The following is a 23,356-nucleotide window of genomic DNA, read 5'->3' on the forward strand; positions in this document are numbered from 1 at the left end:
AGATCCAACCACAAAAAAGTGTATACATAACATTTAAGTGACCATAACTTTTGATATGGATGCAGATCTTCAACGTTTTAGACGCGTTGGAAAGGTCTTTAAAATACCTTCCTGAAAATGTATAACATGACGGGTTTCTTTATAAAAAACACCCTTTTTACAATCTTTCGGACTTAAGTCAAAATCGTTATTAGCATAACTACAACTTAATTAAACATCATTATTTATAGATAGTGACTTATGGGACCCCAATACGAACCAAATGTAACCAAAACGGTCAAAATCTGTCAGCAAGTGCCGATAAATCAAGTGCAATTATTTTGATCAACATCCACCCACCCGCACAGAAATTTGCTTAGAATTTGATTCTGAGTCGATATGTATACATGAAAGTGGGTCTAAGAGGTCAAATTAAGATGTTCATTTTCCGAGTGATTTTATAGCCTTTCCTCATTGAGGTAAGGAAGGCAAAAATGCTAGAAAGAGAAAGCAGATCTGATGCAAACAAACCAACTTCTGTGGCACTCAGAGGTGTGCAGGTGTTTGTAAGTTTTCGCTTAGAGAGCCTTATAAGGCTGTTTGCAAATCGTCGCTGTCGTGCTAACTTGTCGTACGTGCATTTTGAGCCAAATTGAGTTAAGAACGCCATTTTGAGCAGCTCACAATGCCTCATCTTTTGACCTTCACAGATCCCCAAAATTCGATTTCAATCCTGAGATATTTAGTAAAAACCAACAAAGCTCGGACAATTTTTATCACTTTTCATCTGAAAGACAAGATTTGTCGTGCTATCTTGACACAACCTGAAAATTGATGTAAGTGCGACAATTAGCCAAAGGGATTTCAGTTCAGAACGCGTTTGACATAGGTACGAGCTCGACTACCGTAAACATTTTTAATTTTAACTCGGGACTTCGTCAAACAAATTCAACCAAACTTTTGAACAATGCACAGAAACGTCAACCAAACAAAACGTGTTTGTTATTGTTTACATTGCGTGCTCTCGTTTTGGTTTATTCATGGTCAAACATTGAAACGCATTTTTCTCGGAACGTCAAAAAGCAACGTACGACAAGATAGCACGACAGCGTCGAAATATTGTACGAAGTTTTTGTCGAGTTAAGGCTCAACATCACTCTCGCTCACGGTGTTTGATTTTTTTTTACCAAGGGCTTTTCTCATCATTTTCTGTCAAAAAATAAGGTAAAGTAGAATTTTGTTTATACCGAAGTTTACAATTTAGATTTATTTCATTTTTTCCGTAGTACTTTGCGTGGAAACAAACATAAATTGCAATTCTCTCTAGAGAGATAAACTATACTTAATTCGATAGCATATGTATTTATAGAACATTCACTTCATAATTTCATAATTTTGAACAATGCCTTTTTCTTCAGTTGATCTAAACGTTTCGTCTCCTAATTCAAACAAAAAATCGGTGTCGGTGTCAATCGATTGCAGTTTTCGTTTTCGCATTTGCTGATTTTACTGATCTAACAAGGTGCATATTTTCTTTCAACTACTAAAATATAGCCAGGTGCAATTTCACTGTTCCAATTGCGCTTTCAACCGAAAGATCAAAATAAAGTTTTTTTTCTTCTTCTCTAAATTAGATATGCAGGCAAATGCCTTAACAGAAAGTCAAATTATTTGAATTCATACTTAAATGGGTCAAAGATAATAGGTGAATTGTACCAAATTCACTCATTTCGTACGATGATAAGTCGATGTCAATTTCCATCGACATAAAGAAAAAGAAAAACAAAAAAAGGTAGAAGTAAATAAAAGCATCTTCACTTACACTTAGTGAGGGAGCGCCTTACGCACCGGTCACCATTCGCCACCCCGGGAGCAGAACATTTTGAACTTTTCCTGACACTCGGCCGAGATCCACTGCTGGCTGAGCTTCTTCTGCTCCGCGGTCAGCTGCTCGTCGAGGCGCGCCAACTGGTCCTGGCGGAGGCTGGCCTTGATCGATCGGATTGCCTGTTGTTTATAAAGAGAAGAAAAATAAGATAAAATAGATGGATTAGAACTGGTGGATATTTTTGCAGTACTCTTCCAACTGAGTATGGAAATAGAAACCGATAAACTGCTCATTAAGTGGGGTGCAAACACCTGCTGGTGCACGCACTTTCTGTTTTGGCTAGTGCATCTGGTTGGAACGGCGAAATTAAAGTCTGGATTTTATAAATAGAATGCCGTTTGAATGCTGTGCGTCATACATGGAGTTGGTTAGAATTTCCTGTTCTATTTTTTTTACGAAACACATCTTTTCCGTGAAGGATTTGCAAAAAATATGTATTTTTGCAATGTAACTTATCTTGTGTTTTTACAAATTCCCTTTATTTATTATAGTTCTCGGCGTTAAAGCATTTAAATTGGAGCCTAACATTTCAAAAAGGCACAAAATTTGTGTGTATCCCTTTTACTCAAATGACAGGTTGCATAAGGTGTTAGAGGGATGCACTCTCGTTTACAAAAGTTTTGTGCCCTAATGAAATGGAAAGCACGAATTCAATTTCATAAACTTTGAGATAAACATAATAATTTGTATGATAAACGCAGTATCTGCTTTGCATTTTTATTAAAAAAAATCCTCACATTCAAGCTGTTCACAAGCGTCCAAAGTTGTATTTGTTAGATTTGTGGTCCCGAAATTTAAACTTTGTATCATGCCCAGAAGTGCTTTACAGTTTAGACTCGATTATCCGAAGGCCTCTGAAAAATTTCACTGCAGATTGTCGAAACTTTGGTAACCCACGATTTTTTTTCGTTGTCTTATTTTTAATTGTCGAGCTCGAGTATGACCCATAAATTACGATTAAGTGATTAGAATTTCTAAATCCAAGGTGGCGGTGATAGCAAATATAAAAAAAAACATTTTGTAATTTATAAGACTATTAAATTTTGAATAAAATGGTATCGCAGAACTCGAATTTTATGTTATCCGAATTTTATGTTATCCCAAGCCTCGATTATCAAAAGTTTCGACTATCCGAAGTTCGATTACCCCTCTCAAAGTGTCCACGTGGTTTATCGATGGTCCCACCGCCATTTTGAATTTAAAAATTCAAAATCCTTTTAGGGGACCATCCATAAACTACGTGGACACTTTTTTTTAAAATCAGGTTATCAAACTCGCAAACTTGTTTGCGGCAAACACGCAAATAAATCGAAATGTATGTAGGCTGACGTTTCTGCTAACAAATGTAGGCAAACAAACAAAGCAGTCAAACTGTCAAAAGTACGAGTTGTCATAGTTTAATACCATCATAATGGAGCACATCTAGAGTAGAGCTGGGACTTCGGATATCCGGACAATTTGCAGAATTAATAATTCTATTAAAAAATGAACTAACTTATACAAGCGAGCTTTGTCTCACGATTGTGGGGTGACATAAAGATGAAACAATTTTAAATCACATGATTTATGGCCGAATACTATTATCCGAAAAACTATCCGATCCGTTACATTTTTATTTTTAAATCTATTTTGGGTTCATCAAATCTTTTTATCCAAATAATTTTCAGTTCTGATACGATTTTCGAATATCTCTTTTGATTTGGTTTAAATAAAAAGATGATATCTGAATTTAATATAGAAAAAAATGTAAATTATCCGGATATCCGAAGTCCCAGCTCTAATCTAGAGCAACATTTGAAAAGGGCGCATAAGCATTTTGATAGCCAGAACTATTTTGCAAATTGTGAGCCAACAGGTAACTATTTAACAAATTCGCAGTGTTAAAAGGTAGCTGGGAAGGCCAGCTATTGATTTCCATTTAAAGTTTTGTGAAAAAGTTACCTGTTGACTCGATATTCGGAAAATTGTTCCAGCTGTCAAAATGCTTATACACCCTTTTTACGTATTGCTCCGGACATTAACCAGAGCTTTTGCACCAAGATTTTTGTTACAGGCAGTTTATTCATCCCCTGTCAGCAAAATAATTTACAACACAGTTTGATCATTTTTACAATCAGATTGTTGCAAGAGTTTGACAATTATGAAAAAAGAAGACAACAACTAACAACTTGCTAAGCCCCCTTAAGAGCGTTTTTAAAGGGCAAATTTGGATCGCAACAACACAACTGGTGATCTTTTCCTTCTGGAATCGATTGCTTAGTAAAGGCAAGGTAGTGCATCGTCACAAACTGGACCTTATCACAACACCTTAGGGAGGCGACCTATGGAATGTTAACATTAACCTTAACATGTTAACATTAAGTTTAGAATGAAACTGCCACTGAATCCGCTTTGTAAATGCCGGCCCCGACACTCTTCAAGGGTGTTCTCCTCAGGAACTGGGAAAGATTTACTTTAAGAGCGAGTCCACGAGCAAAGCATACCCATCTCGCTTCGACCTTACCAATCTTCCTGAAATTTTCAGGGGTTGTTTGTACATATAAAACTAGCATCTGGCCAAAATATGAGCACTCTAGGTCAACAGGAAGTGGGGCAAATCGGGACACAAAGTTTGAAGGTTCAAAAACGTCAAAAATCGTAAAAAGGCTGTAACTTGGGCAAAGATCAATAAAATTTAAAAATTCAAAATGCATCTGAAAGGGCTTAAAAAATGCAATAAAATGCAGGGTAGAGCATCCCAATTGGTTGATTCTGAAGGGAGTTATTGGCATTTTAGTGAAAAAATAGCAAAATTTTCAAACTCAAATAAAACAGTGTTCCATCCAGATATCAACTCGGTTCGACCTGCAGCTTGTAGGGGACATCTGGGACTACCATCTGAGAATGAGAACGCTTTGGGTAAGGCAGTTTAACATATTAAATAGACACTTTTACTTTTAGTGATTTTTTTATAAAATTATTTTGTTAGGTCCTTTTCGGTACTGGGACCTGGTTAGGACCGAGTCGGCTTTTGTAATTACATTTTCTCAAAGCTAAGAGTAATTACAGAGGATCTTGTGTGTAAATGTTAGTGGGAGGGGCGCCGATTACCCGCGGCCTACTCGGGGTTAGTAGGGAAGGGATTGATGTTAAAGACAAGGCGTGGGAAGGGAAGGCGGATTGTGTTAGTGAATTTTTTGGTTGTACATTTTTGCTCGGGGGACCCCTAAGATCGAAATTTTTATTGATAATTTCATCATATTCGTGTTCCTGAGACAATTTCACAATAGAAACATCTAATCTAATCTAATCTAATCTAACACAAACGTAGCCAGTCCGATGAAAGCATGCTGGAAAGTCTTGTGATTAGATTACGCCCCAAGCACTTTTCTTGTCAATATTAATAATTGCAGTACATCCGAGAATACCCGAAAATGTAAAACAAAAATTAAAGCGGCCAGCCCTACTACGTTGTGTTTACCGCAGAGGAGGATTCTGTGAACGGATCACATTTCACAGAATCTACAGGGGAGGAAGGATGCGTGGACATACCGTACCAAACGCTCCGATTTATAGTTGCATTGGTGTTGTGTAGGGTGTGTTTAGTGTAATGATATATAGTAAATATATAACCAATGAATATAATCAATAGCAATATTTTACATAGTGAATTACCTTCATTATTAGCTGAAATAAAATACGTTATTAATTGAAATAAGCACGACAAACAGTACTGATCTTCGGTTTCCTGCGCTCCTCTGGCAGCAGCTCCCTTCTTCATCAAACTTCCCCTTAGCAGCAGGTGGAACAGCTTGGGCTCTGCTCTCGCCAGTTGCACTCTCCAGCCTGCGTCGTTGCCTCTCGCTTCCCGAGCCGATCGCGTCCAAAGAAGTCCACTCCTTGCGTCCGCCAGGCAACTAACGAAAACTGAGACAATTTCACAATAGAAACATGCATAAAAATGTTTATTTTCATCCATTTTAACCCTTTAAAAAATGAAAGTTAAAAAAAATCTTCGATTCACATTTATTGCAATTTAAGTTCGTTTCCAAGGATACTAGATGACACCAGAACAAAAGCAGCATCTAATTTTTTTAACTTTCACTTTAAAGGGTTAAAATGGATGAAAATAAACATTTTTATGCATGTTTCTATTGTGAAATTGTCTCAGAACACGAATATGATGAAATTATCAATAAAAACGTTACTTAATCCACCTTTAGGTGGTTGGTGCCTTCCTCTCATTTATAGCGATTTCCCCCCCTCCCCTAAAGTGTCCACATGTTTATGGATCTCCCTGATAAAAATAAGTGATGAGTAAAAACAGACTACCTACAGACTTTTGCCAAGATTATACAGACACGGCCTTTGAGGAAAATGGCATCCCTCTACACGGCTTTTTGTGGCGATCAGACCCAACCAGTTGAGGTTATGTGAATTCAGACCATTTTTAAACTGCTTGTAATTTAAGATAGGTAAGTCAGATCTTGAAAATTCTTACTCCACCTAAAAGGTTTTCTTATATGCTTTCTAAAAATATATACATGTGAGGGATTCATGAAAAAACACCCTTTTACCATAATTTTAATTTAATATGAAACAGTTTTTTAATATAACTTTTTATATACATGATAAAACTGCATCAATTTAAATTGCAACTTAGGGGACGTTAAGACGGATCGATTAAAACCATTCCGGACAAAATCGGTTGAGCCTGTGACGAGATATTCCAGTGACATTGATTTAGTACACATGTCTACATACAGCCAAACACACAGACATTTGCTCAGCTGGTGATTCTGAGTCGATATGTACAAATGAAGGTAGGTCTAGGAGGTCTAATTAAAAGTTCATTTTCCGAGTGATTTTATAGCCTTTCCTCAGTAAGGTGAGGAAGGCAAAATTTCGATCTTAGGGTTAATATGTTAAACTGCTTTACCCAAAGCGTTCTCAGTCTCAGATGGTAGTCCCAGATGTCCCCTACAAGCTGCAGGTCGAACCGAGTTGATATCTGGATGGAACACTTTTTTATTTGAGTTTGAAAATTATGCTATTTTTTCACTAAAATGCCAATAACTCTCTTTAGATTCAACCAATTGGGATGCTTCTCCCTGCATTTTGTTGCATTTTTCAAGCCCTTGCAGATGCATTTTGAATTTTTAAATTTAAATGAATTTTGCTTAAGTTATAGCCTTTTTAAGATTTTTGACATTTTTGAACCTTTAAACTTTGTGTCCCGATTTGCCCCACTTCCCTTTGACCTAGAGTGCTCATATTTTGGCCAGATGCTCGTTTTATATGTACAAATAACTCCTGAAAATTTCAGATTTCAGATTGGTGAGGTCCAAACGACGTCCCATACAAAGGGGTATGCATTGTTCGTGGACTCGCTCTTAAAGGAGAATGGGCAAATTTGGTCCAAGGATGTACACGAACGGGACCAACTTTTTTCGAAAGATCTCGCCGAGACATGAAAAAAAGTCTTCTGGACCAACTCTCTAAACCCCGGGGTTCAAAAGTTACAAGTTGTTGAAGTTTGAGCATTTTGGGTAAAAATGTACAAAAAATCGTAATTTTGCTATTTCTAAAATCATTCATAAAATCTCTATTTTATTATGGATTTTGCTCATCTTGAATTCATTCGACGCGTATCAGCAAAAACTATGAGTTCCAATATGTCTTAGCATGGTTGAAACATGATTTCTCTTGTTTTTATACGTTTGAACCGTTTGTGAAAGAGGTATCCCATAGAAACAAGTCGAAACTTCAAGGTTTTGAAACCGGATCCGACCCAGACTGCTTCAATGAGTATGGAAGGCTTCAGTGCAATGTTGTAACAACTTATTGGGATGGTCTGAGTCGTCCGAGAACTCCTTGGAGTTAAGACCGGTGAGTCTGCCGCCGTAACAAGCAAGATGTCGGCGATTTTTGACCACTGATCATACCCGCATGGCTTCAGTGAGTATGGTAGACTACTATGCTGATGTGTTGGAGTGTCCTGGGTTCTCCTAGGACTCCCTGGAGTTAAGATCTGTGGGTCTACTACCGTAACAAGCAAAATGTCGACCGGTTTTGACAACGAAACATACCCGCATAGCTTCAGTGAGTGTGGTAGACTACTTTGCTAATGTGTTAGGATGTCCTGGGTCATCCAAGGACTCCCTGGAGTTATGATCTGTGGAGTTACAGCCGTAACAAGCAAGAGGTCGACGGTTTTTGACCCCGGAACATACCCGCATAGCTTCAGTCAGTATGGTAGACTGCTTTGTTAATGTGTTGGGATGTCTTTGGTCATCCTAGGACTCCCTGGAGTTATGATCTGTAGGTCTATGGCTGTTACAAGGACTTCCTGGAATGGTCCAGAACATCCCAACATAACAGCAATACAGTCTTCCATACTCACTGAATCTTTGCGGTTATGATGCGCGGTTAAAAATCATCGACCTTTTTCTTGTTACAGTGACCCAAATATCCCAAATATTCCAAATATATCCAGGGAGTCCTAGGATGACCAAAGACATGTGTTAGGATTAGCAAAGTAGTCTACCACACTCACTGAAGCTATGCGGGTATGTTCCGTTGTCAAAACCAGGGGACATTTTGCTTGTTACGGTAGTAGACCCACAGATCTTAACTCCAGGGAGTCCTAGGAGAACCCAGGACACTCCAACACATCAGCATAGTAGTCTACCATACTAACTGAAGCCATGCGGGTATGATCCGTGGTCAAAAACCGCCGACATCTTGCTTGTTACGGCGGTAGACTCACCGGTCTTAACTCCAAGGAGTTCTCGGACGACTCAGACCATCCCAATAAGTTGTTACAACATTGCACTGAAGCCTTCCATACTCATTGAAGCAGTCTGGGTCGGATCCGGTTTCAAAACCTTGAAGTTTCGACTTGTTTCTATGGGATACCTCTTTCACAAACGGTTCAAACGTATAAAAACAAGAGAAATCATGTTTCAACCATGCTAAGACATATTGGAACTCATAGTTTTTGCTGATACGCGTCGAATGAAGTCAAGATGAGCAAAATCCATAATAAAATAGAGATTTTATGAATGATTTTAGAAATAGCAAAATTACGATTTTTTGTACATTTTTACCCAAAATGCTCAAACTTCAACAACTTGTAACTTTTGAACCCCGGGGTTTAGAGAGTTGGTCCAGAAGACTTTTTTTCATGTCTCGGCGAGATTATTCGAAAAAAGTTGGTCCCGTTCGTGTACATCCTTGGACCAGCTCCCATACAAATTTGCCCATTCTCTTTTGGATCGTGGATCTTTTTTGTGCTCCGTGATTCGTTCGCTAATTTAAGTTAACTGGCTATTTGAGCGACTCGCTAATTTTTGCTACCTTGAAATTTTGATTTAAATTACGATTTTGCATTTTGAAAATGAAATGAAAATATCGACCGTTTTTTTTAAGTTTTCCAAAATTAAGTTTTTTTTTCAAGAAAATGGCAACACTGCCATTTTGTTTTATTGCCTTCTGGAAAAAAAATGAAATTTTGGATAATCTTATGTTTTAGGTAAAAATTATTGGATAAAAAATGTGATTTGAAATCAAAATGTTTACGAGGAATGGGATAATCGTTACCAAAAGGAATCAGCATGTGTAGGGCACTATTCTAAACAACTTGTTGAAGGAATTTTGACAAAATATTGTGAGCGACGCAAAATTTATATGTTTGAACGAAAAGTCATGACAATGATGGAAGTCTTCACGTTAAGGGTCATTCCATCTCAACTGTGCACGAAAAAGTGGGGAGCGGGTGATCCGATTTGGATTAAATTCGGGATTCTTGCATGTTTTGATACATAGTATCAACAGCGCTGCCAAATTTGAGCAGGATCGGAGAGGGTTATTTTCAAATGCTGTTCTGCTTCAGGTGGAATGGCCCTTAAGTGATTTTGATGTACTTCTCTGAATTCGGATCTCGCTGTTCTGTATCAAAACATTGTCCGGATCCACTGACCTATCGTTGGATAATTATTCGAAAGATCTTCCAAACGACTCTAAAAGTTTGAGAATCTGGCAACCCTGTCACAAGTTTTTGTCACTTAAGTGATATTCATGCACTTTTTTAAGATTAGTTGGACTGAGTTGGTTTCATACCAAAATTTATTGATTTTTTTATACGTTTGTTACGGAATAATGATTTTTAATTTTTTAAAGTTTTTTGCAATTTTGGTCAACAACAGTTTCGCAAACCTTGTAACGGCCAACATAAAAAAAAACTGCAAACAAATTATTCACAACTCAACTCTCGTACAGCACGCGCCGCTCAGCGTTTTATGTTTCACTCTTTCCACCCACTAATTAGGCGCGGAAAAATATTAAATTTCCTCATCGTCGCTCTGGCCTGCCACTCCGGAATGATTAACAACGGTTTTGGACACGCGGCGGCCCGAAAATCGTATTTAATAGCTTCCAATCGTTTTCAATCAATTTTTGGTGTCTTACAGACTGCCCGTTGGCGAACGACAAGACAACTGCTCTTATTTATGTCTCCCAACTGTCTGACAGCCTTTTTCCACGACGGGGTCCTCAGACATTCGGAAATATATTGGATAGCGTCGTCGTCATCGGCGGTTTATTTAAAGCAAAAGAGAGAGAGACAGAGAGAAAGAGTGCTTCACGTCGTGCCGTTTGAACCCATCTATAATATGCGCTGACTGATTATGGTTTTCCGCGTCGTTATTTTTTTTCTAGCTTTCCGTTTAATCTCTCTGTTGAGTTGTGATCGAGAAGTAGACTTGAAGTGGATACGAGAAGGATCGCCGCTGGTACACTGGTGTTTGGACGCACGAAGATACTTTGAAAATTTGCAAATTGGATTTTGAATTAAGATGAATTTGACTGAAATTTGAGAAGATCATTTCCAGATCTTGGTCCAATACGATCGCTCTGCACTGTAAACCACTCGTTGGAAATTAGTTGGGAAATTTACTTTCCATCCCGCGAGAACCCTTCCCGGACCACGGCCAAGAAGGAGAACGTTTGACGCTGTCAGCGATTTGCATCGCAACGGAGAGATTTGCAAGCAAACACTTGTAACGCGCGCATTTTCAGCATGATTTTCGAAACACGCTCCACTCGCGCGCGTGTGGTGAGGAGGAGATCTTGGTCGGAATTTCGCAGCTGGCAGCTCAGTCTTGATCTGGCGTTTAGCTCGTTTGAAGCTCGCGAAAAATGGTGCTCGCGTTCGTTCGGTCGTGGTTCCCGGTGCTGGCGGTGCTGTTGCAGATATTCGCGGTCCATGTGGCCACTTCGGCCTACCGGTACCACCTTGAGGATTACGTAAGCCGAACAACCCGGTGACCAACACGGAGTGAGCTTAACCGACAATCCCCCCCCCCCCATTTCCACAGGACACCCTGATGGGGACTTGCGGTGAGCACGAGGTTTGCAACATTGTCCACCATCGGTACTGGATGCCCAGCGCCGTGGAGAAGATCTGCCGCTGTCCGCTGAACACGCCGAGCTGTCCGGTGACGTACACCAAGCACGGCCACGTGATGAACGTCAACAGCCGGACGCAGATGAAGTTCTGCTCGTCGACGAAGGGACTGGCCCGGTGTGGACCGAACGAAATTGCGCTGCAGCGGAAGACGCTGTACCAGAAGTACGGCGTGAAGAATGTGTCGATCGTGGTGCACTGCCAGTGTGATAACCAGCGCCAGTACTGGGTGTTTGTGAACCAGACCGGGGAGAACTTTAACGACGCCAGACACCAGCTGACCGTGGTGGACAACTATCGATGCGTTGGTAATTGAGGCAGAGGGTTGGGACGTCGTATGAAATTAGTAAGAATTTGATACCAGTTGTGGTGGTTGTGATAGCCGTTGCACAGAAACGAAAAATATATAGGGGCGGTGGGGGCAGAATGGGCCACGCTTGGTTTTCGGCGTTAGACTGGATTTAGACCAATTGTAAGGCAAGGGTCTTATAAAGGACTTCTAATAACTTCACCATACCGAAAACAACGTTTGAATTCATTGTATTTTTCGAATTATGAGCAAAAATGTAAATTTATTGACAAAACTACGCAAATGTTGTTTATTTACTGCCCACCATCGAAAAAACGGCTAATATCCACTTTTGGCAAAAACGAGATATTAGCACCAGGTGATAGAGGATGTTCCAACGCATCTTCTGACCCTTGAATTTCACTGAAATAGTGTATAGACTTGGCTGCCGATGCGAAAAACCAAACGGCTAATATGCCACTCTTATGGGAAATTGCCTTGACGGAGATTTAGTGACAAACACTAAAACGCGTTTTTCTCGGAATACTTGATTTGGCATAATAGCCGGATTTTCAATTATGGGCAGTTTAGAGGTTTTTAAATAAGCTTTCTGAAAAGTTGGATTGTTTGAAAAAGTTTGCTCAATGCTTATAACGTTACTAGATGCTACTACCAAGGTATACAAACAACAACGGAACCTTAAAATCATTTAGGGGCTTGGTTGTGGAAGTGTTAAAATAAAATCCACTTGAGGGCAGAATGGACCACCCTTATCCTGCCTTATAAAAACAATCAAAAGTTATGAAATTTGGATTAAATGGATTATTTCACTCCTGGTAGCTTCACAAATAACGTTTAATCCAACATTAGTTGATTTTAGTTGTTTTGATGATTAAATGTAAAAATCCATTTGTCCATTTTCAATATATTAACAATATTTTCAAAAATGTTTGTTTTGGTAAGTGACTATTTTCATTAAAGTGGTCTAACTTCATGGAAACTATGTTAAAAAGGTCTCTTAAGTCATTTATTATCTCCCTTCAACGTTTTATTAGACAAATTGGCTTGTTTTCTATGGTGGCCCATTCTGCCCCGCGCCCAGAAAAAAAACTTTTTTTTTAAGTGGCTCAAAAATAGTTTTAAGCTAAAAATTTTCATCAACAAAGTATACAACATTGAAGAGAACATCCCAGAGCATAAGCCTACTACACTGAATTCATAAATTTGTATGTTTTTCTATGGTTTTTGGCACATTTTACTTAGGCGGCCATTCTAATTAGAGCGTTCTACTTCCAGTCCCGGAGAAAAATTCCCGGGAATTCCCGGGATTTCCCGGAAAAAAATATTTCCCGTTACCCGGGAAATTTGCAAATTTCCCGGGTATTCTCGAAATACAAGCAGAAGTATACATTTCCCTACCTTTTTGGTACTAATGTTTTAAAATCATACAAAAAAATAATAATTGGAGAACCTGATTTGATTATATTTATTTCCATCTACAGTATGTAAAAAAAGTATTTACACCCCTTGGGCACTATGCACATTTTGTGATGAAACATGTAAACAATTTAATGTTGACATAAACCTAGTACTACGTTTTGTTCAGAAACTCATGCCGAACATTTTGCTGCAAAAAGCTCATGAAAATATGTTTTCTTTAAAAGTTATATAACAAATACTATTACAAAAATAAAAAGGTGCAAAAAAGTTTGTACACCTTTCGAAAAATTAACATAAATAAAGTTATTTGTTGACAAATCACCATAAATCCAGTCTCCCAACTCCAAATAGGCATCCTTGACTGATTAAAAAATAATTTGATTGAATATAAAGTTTACTAATTACTTAGTATAAAAGTTTATATAACTCTGAAATTCTAAATAAAACTTACCTAAACTTAATTTTGCAAACTTTCAATTTAACTAAATGTCAATATATTACCATAGAATTGCTAAATAAACATTCTGGAGTGGGTATAACACCGTTTTGGGGGTCTTTGCATCGCTAGAATAGATTTTTCGTTGGAATTTCGTACCAACCCGGAATTACGTCGTCGGAAAATCCGCCGGCATCTGAACCGGTCCACAATTAACAAGTCAACCTATGTGGCATCGGAAAGGGCATAAAATTTCCGATCTTTTGATACCCAGACATCTAGGTTTTCTATAAAACCCACGTTTTTAAATACCTAGGCAAAAACGTTGTTATGGTTTCGTTTGAGCAATCTGCCAAAAATGTATGGAATTTCGTAATTTTGTTCTCGTGGATCAAACTTACTTTTTGCCCAGGTATTTAAAAACGTGGGTTTTATAGAAAACCTAGATGTATGGGTATCAAAAGATCGGAAATTTTATGCCCTTTCCGATGCCACATAGGTTAACTTGTGAATTGTGGACCGGTTCGGATGCCGGCGGATTTTTCGACGACGTAATTCCGGGTTGGTACGAAATTCCAACGAAAAATCTATTCTAGCGATACAAAGACCCCCAAAACGGTGTTATACCCACTCCAAAATGTTTATTAAGCAATTTTATGGTAATATATTGACATTTAGTTAAATTGAAAGTTTGCAAAATTAAGTTTAGATAAGTTTTATATAGAATTTCCAGAGTTATATAAACTTTTATACTAAGTAATTAGTAAACTTTATATTCGCAATTCGCAATTCGCAATTTTCAGTGTAAGAACGGGCCTTGACCGATCTTATGCACTAGGTTCCCGACGAACACACACTGCCCTTACACCTACATCTCACCCTTGCTCTGAGTCAGTACGAGCAGCACGCTAGAACACGCTTTGAGTGTTCGTGCCAGGCATGCACACCTTCTTTTCCGGTTACGCATTTTAACTCGGCCGGGGGTGGTACATTAAATAGGGTTTGATGTAAGTATAAGCGCCTAACCATTTAAAGTATGCCTAACAACTTTCATTAAAGCAAAAACTGTTATATTTTTAGTTTGAATTCAAAAACTAATTGTTATTTACTGTGTATTGTTTTCTCCTGAAATCTTCCCTATTGTTGAGTCGTATTAATATGTTGCTATTTCTTCTGTCGCGGTGTTTTGTTACAATATTTTGGTCCTAAGCATTTTAAAAAGTTTTTCAAAAGTATAATAGTAATATTTGTGTTAATCCTTTAATCATTCCATAAATTGAGTAAGGGCTCGAGTCTCACTTGCAAGGTGAAGTTTCAAAACAATGGACAGTGAAGAAAATATACTATGTAACGAATCAATAATAAAAGAAAGATAGTAATTTATGAAGTAGATAAAGAAATTAACAATAGTTAATAAATAGAGGTTACAAACAAGCTTAGATTTATTGAGGGCAACTTACAGGGAAGATGAGAAATTATTCAAATAGATAAATAAAGAAAGGCACAAAATTGACATCGCTGCCAAATTAAGGGAAAGAAGATAGTTTGTTACAGCAGCATCAATTGGTAAAATAGAGTGAAAAAGCGTTGAAAAATAAGAGAATCAAATAAGTAAAATCGAAATCAAATGGAGGATAGTAAACAGAAGCCGCGTTAGCAAATCAGTTAAACAAAATAAACAGAAGATAGGTGGTAGCTGAGAATGAAGAGAAGAGAAACCCCGTTGTGCGATGTTTCAGGTACATCCACAGCAATTGACTCAACATACTGCGAATCAAAACAATACCGTCTACAATCACAAATTACTTCCCTATCCCACATTGACGCGCCCCTTTCTTCTAGCCGTCTCTACTCTGACCCTCGCTGGTCAAAGGTTTACGAGTCGTTTCCACAGGCCACCAGCTAGGTTACACCTTGTCATCATGATGACTAAACCAAGCCAACGTGGAGGTAAGAAAATAGGACACTTGCAAGGAACCAGAGCCATGCTGTTTTGTCCAAACAGCACTACGGATGTAATTGGGCTCCTCCCGGGATGTTCCTCGCCTGGGTGTTGTCAACCGACGAGTATCATCAGTATCATGCACCCTTGGCCTGCAATTAGTAAACTTTATATTCAATCCAAATTATTTTTTTAATCAGTCAAGGATGCCTATTTGGAGTTGGGAGACTGGATTTATGGTGATTTGTCAACAAATAACTTTATTTATGTTAATTTTTCGAAAGGTGTACAAACTTTTTTTGCACCTTTTTTATTTTTGTAATAGTATTTGTTATATAACTTTTTAAAGAAAACATATTTTCATGAGCTTTTTGCAGCAAAATGTTCGGCATGAGTTTCTGAACAAAACGTAGTACTAGGTTTATGTCAACATTAAATTGTTTACATGTTTCATCACAAAATGTGCATAGTGCCCAAGGGGTGTAAATACTTTTTTTACATACTGTACTGTTCATATTGAACTAATCCACTTGTCTGTAAATTTCATGTCAAGGTTTAATTCAGATAATATTTATTTCTAAAGCATTCACCACTAGGAATATTGTTTGCTTATATGTTGGACAACAAAACATACGCTGTTATGGAATGAATATAAAATATTTTATTTTTGACAATCTTTTTAAATGTTTTTTTGTAATATCATTTGAAAATAAGATATTTACATCTTCCGGCCAAGATCATCATTGAGATTTGTTTGATTTTTTTTCCTTGAACATGTTGGATGGAAATTGAACTGATATAATTAAATTTTTAAAAAAGGTTTGTGTGAGAAGAATTTGTTTCTAAGCATTCGAGAAATTACAGATTGAAGTTATAAATTTATGAAGCACGTGCGCTACCAAGGGCGTAAGAGAGTTATATATGAAAAAATATCGTTGAATTTCAACCACTTTTAAATACTCAAAATTATTTTAATCTAATTAATTTATTAGGCTGAATACCATATAACTAAAATCATAACATAAAACCATGAAAAACCATAAAAAAAAAACTTCGTATCATATGAAATTTACCCAAAAAAATGCACAAAAATTGCAAATTTATTTCAAAAACTCGCTCCAAATATTTGAAAACTTTGAGTTGTGATTTCATGAAATAGTGTTTTAAGTTAAAAAGCGCTAGAAATTAGATTTTTAAGGTAGATTCAATGATTATTTATTCATTCACAAGTTGAATTTTTTTGGTTTTTTATTTTAACGTTATGGTCACTGAGACAAACTTAAAAGCAATTTTATGATTGTCGAGCATAGATTTTCACTGTCAAAACACTTAGATTTAAAAAAAATCCTTCTCAACAAAAATACTAATAATATTTTCTTTCATTAGGGACGATTTGAATGATTTAAAAACTGAAAGTTATATATATATTTTCTCAAAGTTGCATGATTTTTTACAAGCAGTTAAGCCATTAATTGATCCTCACACTCATTTTGACCATTAAAGTTTCTGTTCTATACAATTTCGTTGCAAAAGACTAATCAGAAACAGGATTAGAATAATTTTCGTTAAATTTAAAATTTCCCGGGATTTCCCGGGAAACTTGTTGAAAATTTCCCGTTTCCCGGGAATTTTGTAACCCCGGGAAATTGGACGCTCTGATTCTAATTAGTACAAAAAATAAAATAAAATATAATAAAAAAAAACTGACGACCCTATCTAAAGTATAATAATGTAATGAAAGCACCAACCACATATCTGGAATTTTTTAAAAAGGTTCAATAAACCAAATTTTCAGTTTTTGCTTTTTGGGTGTTTTTTAATACCCCTGACTCAAGGCGGTTTCAAAAACACCCAAAAGCAAAAAATGAAAATTTGGTTTATTGGACCTTTTTTAAAAAAAACTCCAGATATGATGGATTAAGTTACGTTTTTAATGTGGACATTTGTATTTTCATAATATTGCTGAAACATTTTGAGTGACTTCAGTTTATACAAAAAGGATATGTGAAAATTCAAAAACCTGGTTTTTGCACTTTACTAGAGGGTTGCGTTAATAAATACCTTAAGAAGGAATTTTTTGACAGATTTGTTGTCTTCAGCAAAGTTGTAGGAATTTTGCTTTTTGCTGATATTTTAAAATCATTTTTTTTAGAGAGAAAATCAGTGACGTCAGAAAAATGAACTCAAATCACTCAAAGTTCATTTTGTGAGTGACTTTAACGGTTTGGCCTAGTTTGACAGCTACATTGTCCTAAGTTTTCTGTGGGAGAGAAAAGGAGGCGAATACTTTATGAAAATCATACCTGTCAAAATTCCTAGCCTCAAAATTTTATCGCGAGTTGCTTTTCTCCTCTATTGCTCAAAAGTTGCGGATTTTGGTTCCCTAATTGAGTTCTTGTGGAAAAAAAATAATAAAAAAATCCACATTTTTATCCCTGTGCCTATTTTTTCTGGATATTACTCAACAATACCTAAAACTGTGCCAAAAATACCAAATTGGTCAGAAATTCATTCAAAAGTTACAGATTTTCGAACATTTACGTACCATTTTTGTATGGACAGCTGCCAAAAGTGTATGGAGACTTGTATGAGTGAACCAATGACACAAAATAGCTTCTTTGGTCATAGGGAAGGCCCAACAAAGTTTGAGCCAAATCAAAAAATACAAATAGATCCATTTCCGGTTTTGGCAGTGATTTGGTCTGTAAGATGAGAGTATATATAGAAACATGCATACAAACCATAATTAAAAAATAAAGAAATTGAAATGAATCAAAATTGCAAAATTCAAAAAATGGCATTGAACAATTTAAAAAATTTAAATGAACACAACTCGGATTTGTTTTCAAAAAGACGTAAGAGCCATTGATAAACAAAGTCCTTTTTGCATCAGTACTCGACCGATTTACGAAAAAAACAATTCTAAAAATGCTTCAGATTGTTCATCTACACGTCCTTCAAGTGCTCAAAGTTAAAGATAGATGAAGTTTTGTTTCAATTTGGAGAAAAATGAAAATTAGTGTCGGAGGTCACACTGGCTCTTACGGCTTTTTGAAAACTCACCCGAGACAAGGTCCATACACCATTTAAACAAGTTTTTTCAGTAGTGTTTTACAAAAAAGTTACGTTAAAAATTCTTAGTTTGATTTCCGGGCAAAAAAAAAATAAAATTAAAAAATGCACAAAGCAAAAATGAAATACGAATCCAACCGGATCGGAATAAATCTCTCCATAACCTCCCATTCTAGCCCTGGAGCGCTGCAAGCCGCACGACTTTTGCGGGTACGCCCGCCGCGACTACGGCTTCATCTTCCACCGGTGCACCTGCCCCCTATCCCACCAGTGCAAGTTCGACCTGGACGAGTCCCAGAGCGAGGTGAGCGAGCTGTTTTACCGCGGACCGGCGTACCTGGCCCGGTGCGTCCCCATCTACGACTACGACTGGTGGTGAGCCCCAACAGAATGGTTTTGTGATTAAAATTGTGCAATAAAGCGGTTTCTTACCTGGGGCGAAAGCGAAGCCAACTTCTTCGTCACGGCAGTCGCCTTTTCGTGCAGCTTCTCCGTCGGAACCACTTCCGACACGAGTCCGAAATCCTGCGCCGTCGTCGCCGACACCTTTTTGCTCATGTACAGCAGGTCCGTGATCTGAATGGTTTGGAGGGGGGGAATACATTTTAGCTGACTTAAGGTTTAGGTTTTTTTGTACTCACCGCTTTGGGCTTGAGGTTTTTCGACTGGGTGAACAGTTTCATCGCCTCCGGCAGGTGGCCAAAGATGCCGTACGGCGTGGAGAACGTCGTCGTGTCCTGGGCGACAACCACCTCGAACAGGGGCAGGATAGTCACGCCGAGGCCGAGCAGGTCGCCGTGAACGGCCGCCACCAACGGCTTGTTGAACGTGGCCAGCGTTTGGAGGAAGTTTCTGAGGGGGAGAAAAATTACTAGTTTAAGGATTTCAAAATTATTGTGAAGAAAGCGTACCTCAAATGACCGCTCAGCTCCTGGGCGGCGTTTTTGCGCTTTTCCGCGTTCGGTTGGATCAGGTACGAAACGTCGATGCCACGACAAAAGTGTCGGTTGATGGACCGGATCAGAACGGCCCGCACGGCGGGGTCGGCCTTGACCAGATTCAGCACGGATTTTAGGTCGGTCAGCAGCTGAAAAATGGTTGAAATTTAGTCTTTTGATTGAATTTTACACCATTCATCGACTCACCTTAACGGTGAACACATCCTTCAGCTTGGTGTCGCTCTGGCAGAGCGTAATCTCCGCATGGTTTCCGCACAGCCGACAGGTTAGCTCGGTAAGCTTCAGCTCGGCCAGCTTGCTGTGGAAAGATTCCTCCTTGGCGGCCGGACCGAGCCCGTTTTCGTCGATTCGAACTGTGGTCGTTGAAATCGTCGCCGGTGGCGGCGATGACGTTGCGGCTTCCAGCGATTTGGGCTTCGGTGTAGCTTTGGACTTCTTCTCCGGGGGCGTTGAAGTGGCCGCGGCAAGCGGATCCTCTTGGTCTTTCTTAGAGCTGAGTACTTTGCTCAGTTTGCCCTTCATGTTGGCGACGAGCGAAGAGTCGAGCTTGACGTGGGTTTGTTTGCTCGGCGATTTTTTGTCCGTGGGTTTGATGAACTCGAAGTTTTCGGCTGACGAGTCGTGGCCGGAGGGTGGAGCGCCCTGTTCGACGCTGAGTCGCCGCGGGCTGGCCGTGCTGGAGTAGGACGAAGAGCGACGTCGGATGATCATCGCGTCGTCGTTTTCGTTTTGGGCGTTGTAGACGTAGTCCCAGTCGCGGGATGTGTTTTGGGTGTTTTTGCGCTTGCGACCTGGGCCGCCCTTGCGGGTGGCCGTCTGGGTTGGAGTAGCCGCTGGCGGAACCGGGCTTACCGAAGTCTGACGTTTGGCCCGGACGCGGGAAACGTGCGCCACCGGTTCATTCGGGGAGGTGCCCTGCTTGACGACGTCGGCGATTATTTTAGCCTTCGCGAGCAGCTTCTCGTCTTCGTCTTCAGGGTCGTCCAGCTTGACGTCGGCATCCTTGAGCAAATCTTTGTTGCTGTTTTCGCACTCCAAATCGTACAGCATGTTGATGGCACCTTCGTCGCCGAGCAGTTTGTCCAGCTCGCTCTTGGATTTGCGGCCACGTTTGTTCCCGGGACCACCGGTCTTGGGTGCGGCCGTTGCGGCGCTACGTTTTGGTGCCGGTTCCGGCGTACGGGCACGCTTCAGGAACGTTGGCGGCGTGTACGGAGGATCTTTGATCATGTGGACTGCGACGGATTCGGCCCGTTTGCGGCGAATGCCGATCGGAACGGGACGAACCGGTTCCGGAGCTTCCTTAGCCCGTTCCTCGGTCGGCTGCTTCGGAAGAGACCGGTTCGTTTTGACAAAGCTTGCGAAAGACATGTGCGTCTCCGGATTGTCCGGGTCCCAAATGATCTTTTTCTTGATGACACGTGATCGCTTCGGCGGCTCCACCAATGGATCTTCCGCCGGAGGTGGCGGTGGGGGCATCGACACCTTCGAGTCCACCTTAACCAATTTAGCCGGCGCCGATACCGGTTCGTCGTCCCAATCGGAGACCAGCGAGGTGATCAGTTCGTTCGGTGACTGCTTGATGGCGTCGTTCGCCGACGGTGATGACAGTTTAGGAGTGCGCGGAGGCGAAGCCATGGAATTCAGCGATGGCAACGGCTGCGAACCCGACACAACCTTGGTCTTTGGCTTGGACAGCGGAGTCACGACCCGAGGAGTTTCCCTTTCGACGGGTTCCTTCTTCGGGATAATCATTGGCCTTGGCACGGGTTTAATCGTGGTTTGACCCTTTACTGTTACGACATTGACCGGATCCTTCTTCGGCGTCACCGGTTTCGGCTTCGGCGGAGAAACTTTAATTTCCGCCCCAAATTCGTCCACCTTTTTCTTAGGTTTCCGACCCTTCGGCAGCACCGGCAGAGCCGCCATCTGTCGCATCGCGATCGTCTTTTCCAGCTCCTTCTGCTCGACATTCATGTCGGCCTCATCCACGAATGAAATCTGGATCTCCTCCAGCACCTGCTCATCGTTGTAAACCCCATCATCCCCACCCCCACCACCCACCCGGACTTCAATCTCCGTCGTGCTCTCCGTAATCTCCACATCGTCCCCCTCCAAAATTGCAATCAAATCGTGATGCTCCAGCTCCTTCGACCCCCCTGCCGTGGCCAGCGGCGTAGCCGGAATGTCACTCCCAAGTATCAAATCCTGCGGAATCTCAATCGAACCACTCGTGTCCAGCTGCACCTCCCTCGGGGCCGCCTTCGGCGTAGACACCATCTTCAAATCAATCTGCTTGCTCAATCGGCTCTTCATTTTCGCCAGTAAATCTTCCTTCTTCCTATCAGCACCCGCCGCCCTAATCATGGTCTGGTTGTGAATGAAAACCTTCCCCGCGGAAGACGGTGCCGGCTTTCCCAGTTCCGTAATGATGCGCCCGCCCTCGTCGTCACTCATGATGGCCGCCAGCTCGCTGCCCACTCCGACCGCCTTGGGCGACGTCAGCGAACCGTCCTCCAGCGTTACGATGAACGTGCCGTCGTCTGGTCCGTCCGGTCCCGTTGAGCTCATTGCGGCGAGGGAAAATTCCGATGAACTCGAGCGTTCCACCTGCAATCGGAAACCAAAAGGTAAACAGAGCTGAGAAAGGGCGATGGGAGGCGACTTTTTGCGCGAAAAATTATTGCACCAATTTCACTCCCTCGTAGGTAATTTCAACTGCACTACATAAAAATCCGCCTAATCTTCAAAATTACCTGACAAAATTGCACTTTCAAGGCGGAAAATACGGACAAAATGCGGAAAAAGTGTTGATTTTTAAAACACGGCGTTGGATTTTGTTTAGCTGTTGCGCGATTTGAAGCTTGATGAGCAAAGTTTGACAGATGGAACCAGGCATGCCAGATTTTGAAGATTTTCGGGCACATCACAAAAACGCAAATGAGTTTAACTTGATGGCAAAATAATATTTTACAAATTTGTTTTTGGCAAAAGAAGCATAACATTGTTATCTTTTTCGTGAGTAATTCATCTAATTAAAAATCATCGAATAACATGGCAAAACAATACGTTTGAGCATTGAGTCTGTGCTCGAAAATCTTCAAATGTGGCATCCCTGGATGGAACAGCTAAAATGTCAGAGGCGTTGTTGTTAACTAGAAAAAGAGGGGAGCGATTAGTGAAAATCAACGTCAACATTTCAAATAGCCCCATGTAAATAGAACCGTAATGATTGATTTTCATGCACAACTTAGTGTACATCGGTAAAAAAACAAGCTTATAGAACATTTCTGGAGTTTTTTTGGAAAAAGGTTCAATAAACCAAATTTCCAGTTTTTGCTTTTTGGGTGTTTTTGAAACCGCCTTGAGCTAGGGGTTACTCACTTCGAGTATACTGCATTAGGGTGTAATATCGTTATATGGAAAAAATGAAAGATGGCCCAATTTGATGGGCACAGCACTTTTTCAGTTCCTTTTGGGGTCCTAATCACCCTCCCAAAATTTGGGAACGATTGGTTTTGTCTTCGCTTTGCGCAAAGCGATTGAAATTTGTATGGAAATTACTATGGGAAAACGTACTTTTTTGTATTTCGATTTTTTAAATTTTCACGTTTCACGGTATAATAAAACCCAGCACATAAAAAGTTGCGCTGAAATGTGCTCTACAACTTTCCCGAAGAAAGTATGGTGCTAAAATGCTTCTGAAAAATGATATAGAGTTTTTCAGAAAAAAAGATAAAACGATGTCTTGAAAATCACTTTATTTGCCAACACTGCCATAGCACACGCTGTGGGTGGTGTTCAGTCGGGGCTTTTTTCTCCTTGTTTGTCTGTGGTTTAGAAAGAAAATGTTTTCTGATAGTTTCTTTATAAAATTGGAAGTAATATTCTAAACACATTTTTTAC

The 23,356-nt window shown here is 39.9% G+C and overlaps 2 protein-coding genes across 2 annotated transcripts; one reads left to right on the forward strand and one right to left on the reverse strand.

Annotated features, from left to right (window-relative positions):
* Positions 1-1,290: 1,290 nt before the first annotated feature.
* Positions 1,291-22,312, reverse strand: LOC6040631 (titin). The gene is made up of 6 exons (XM_038262312.1): positions 22,207-22,312; positions 19,637-22,060; positions 19,403-19,578; positions 19,133-19,343; positions 18,924-19,067; positions 1,291-1,986 (listed from the first exon to the last, which is right to left on the reverse strand). Exons 2-6 carry the CDS (start codon positions 22,019-22,021, stop codon positions 1,831-1,833), a joined length of 3,072 nt encoding a protein of 1,023 aa, XP_038118240.1. The 5' UTR covers positions 22,022-22,060; positions 22,207-22,312; the 3' UTR covers positions 1,291-1,830.
* On the forward strand, positions 10,969-18,918 carry LOC6040628 (U-scoloptoxin(11)-Sm6a). The gene is made up of 3 exons (XM_001849944.2): positions 10,969-11,152; positions 11,224-11,620; positions 18,668-18,918. Exons 1-3 carry the CDS (start codon positions 11,045-11,047, stop codon positions 18,868-18,870), a joined length of 708 nt encoding a protein of 235 aa, XP_001849996.1. The 5' UTR covers positions 10,969-11,044; the 3' UTR covers positions 18,871-18,918.
* Positions 22,313-23,356: the final 1,044 nt, after the last annotated feature.

Source organism: Culex quinquefasciatus, chromosome 3 (genome assembly GCF_015732765.1).
Source record: "Culex quinquefasciatus strain JHB chromosome 3, VPISU_Cqui_1.0_pri_paternal, whole genome shotgun sequence".
NCBI classification, from domain to species: Eukaryota; Metazoa; Arthropoda; class Insecta; order Diptera; family Culicidae; genus Culex; species Culex quinquefasciatus.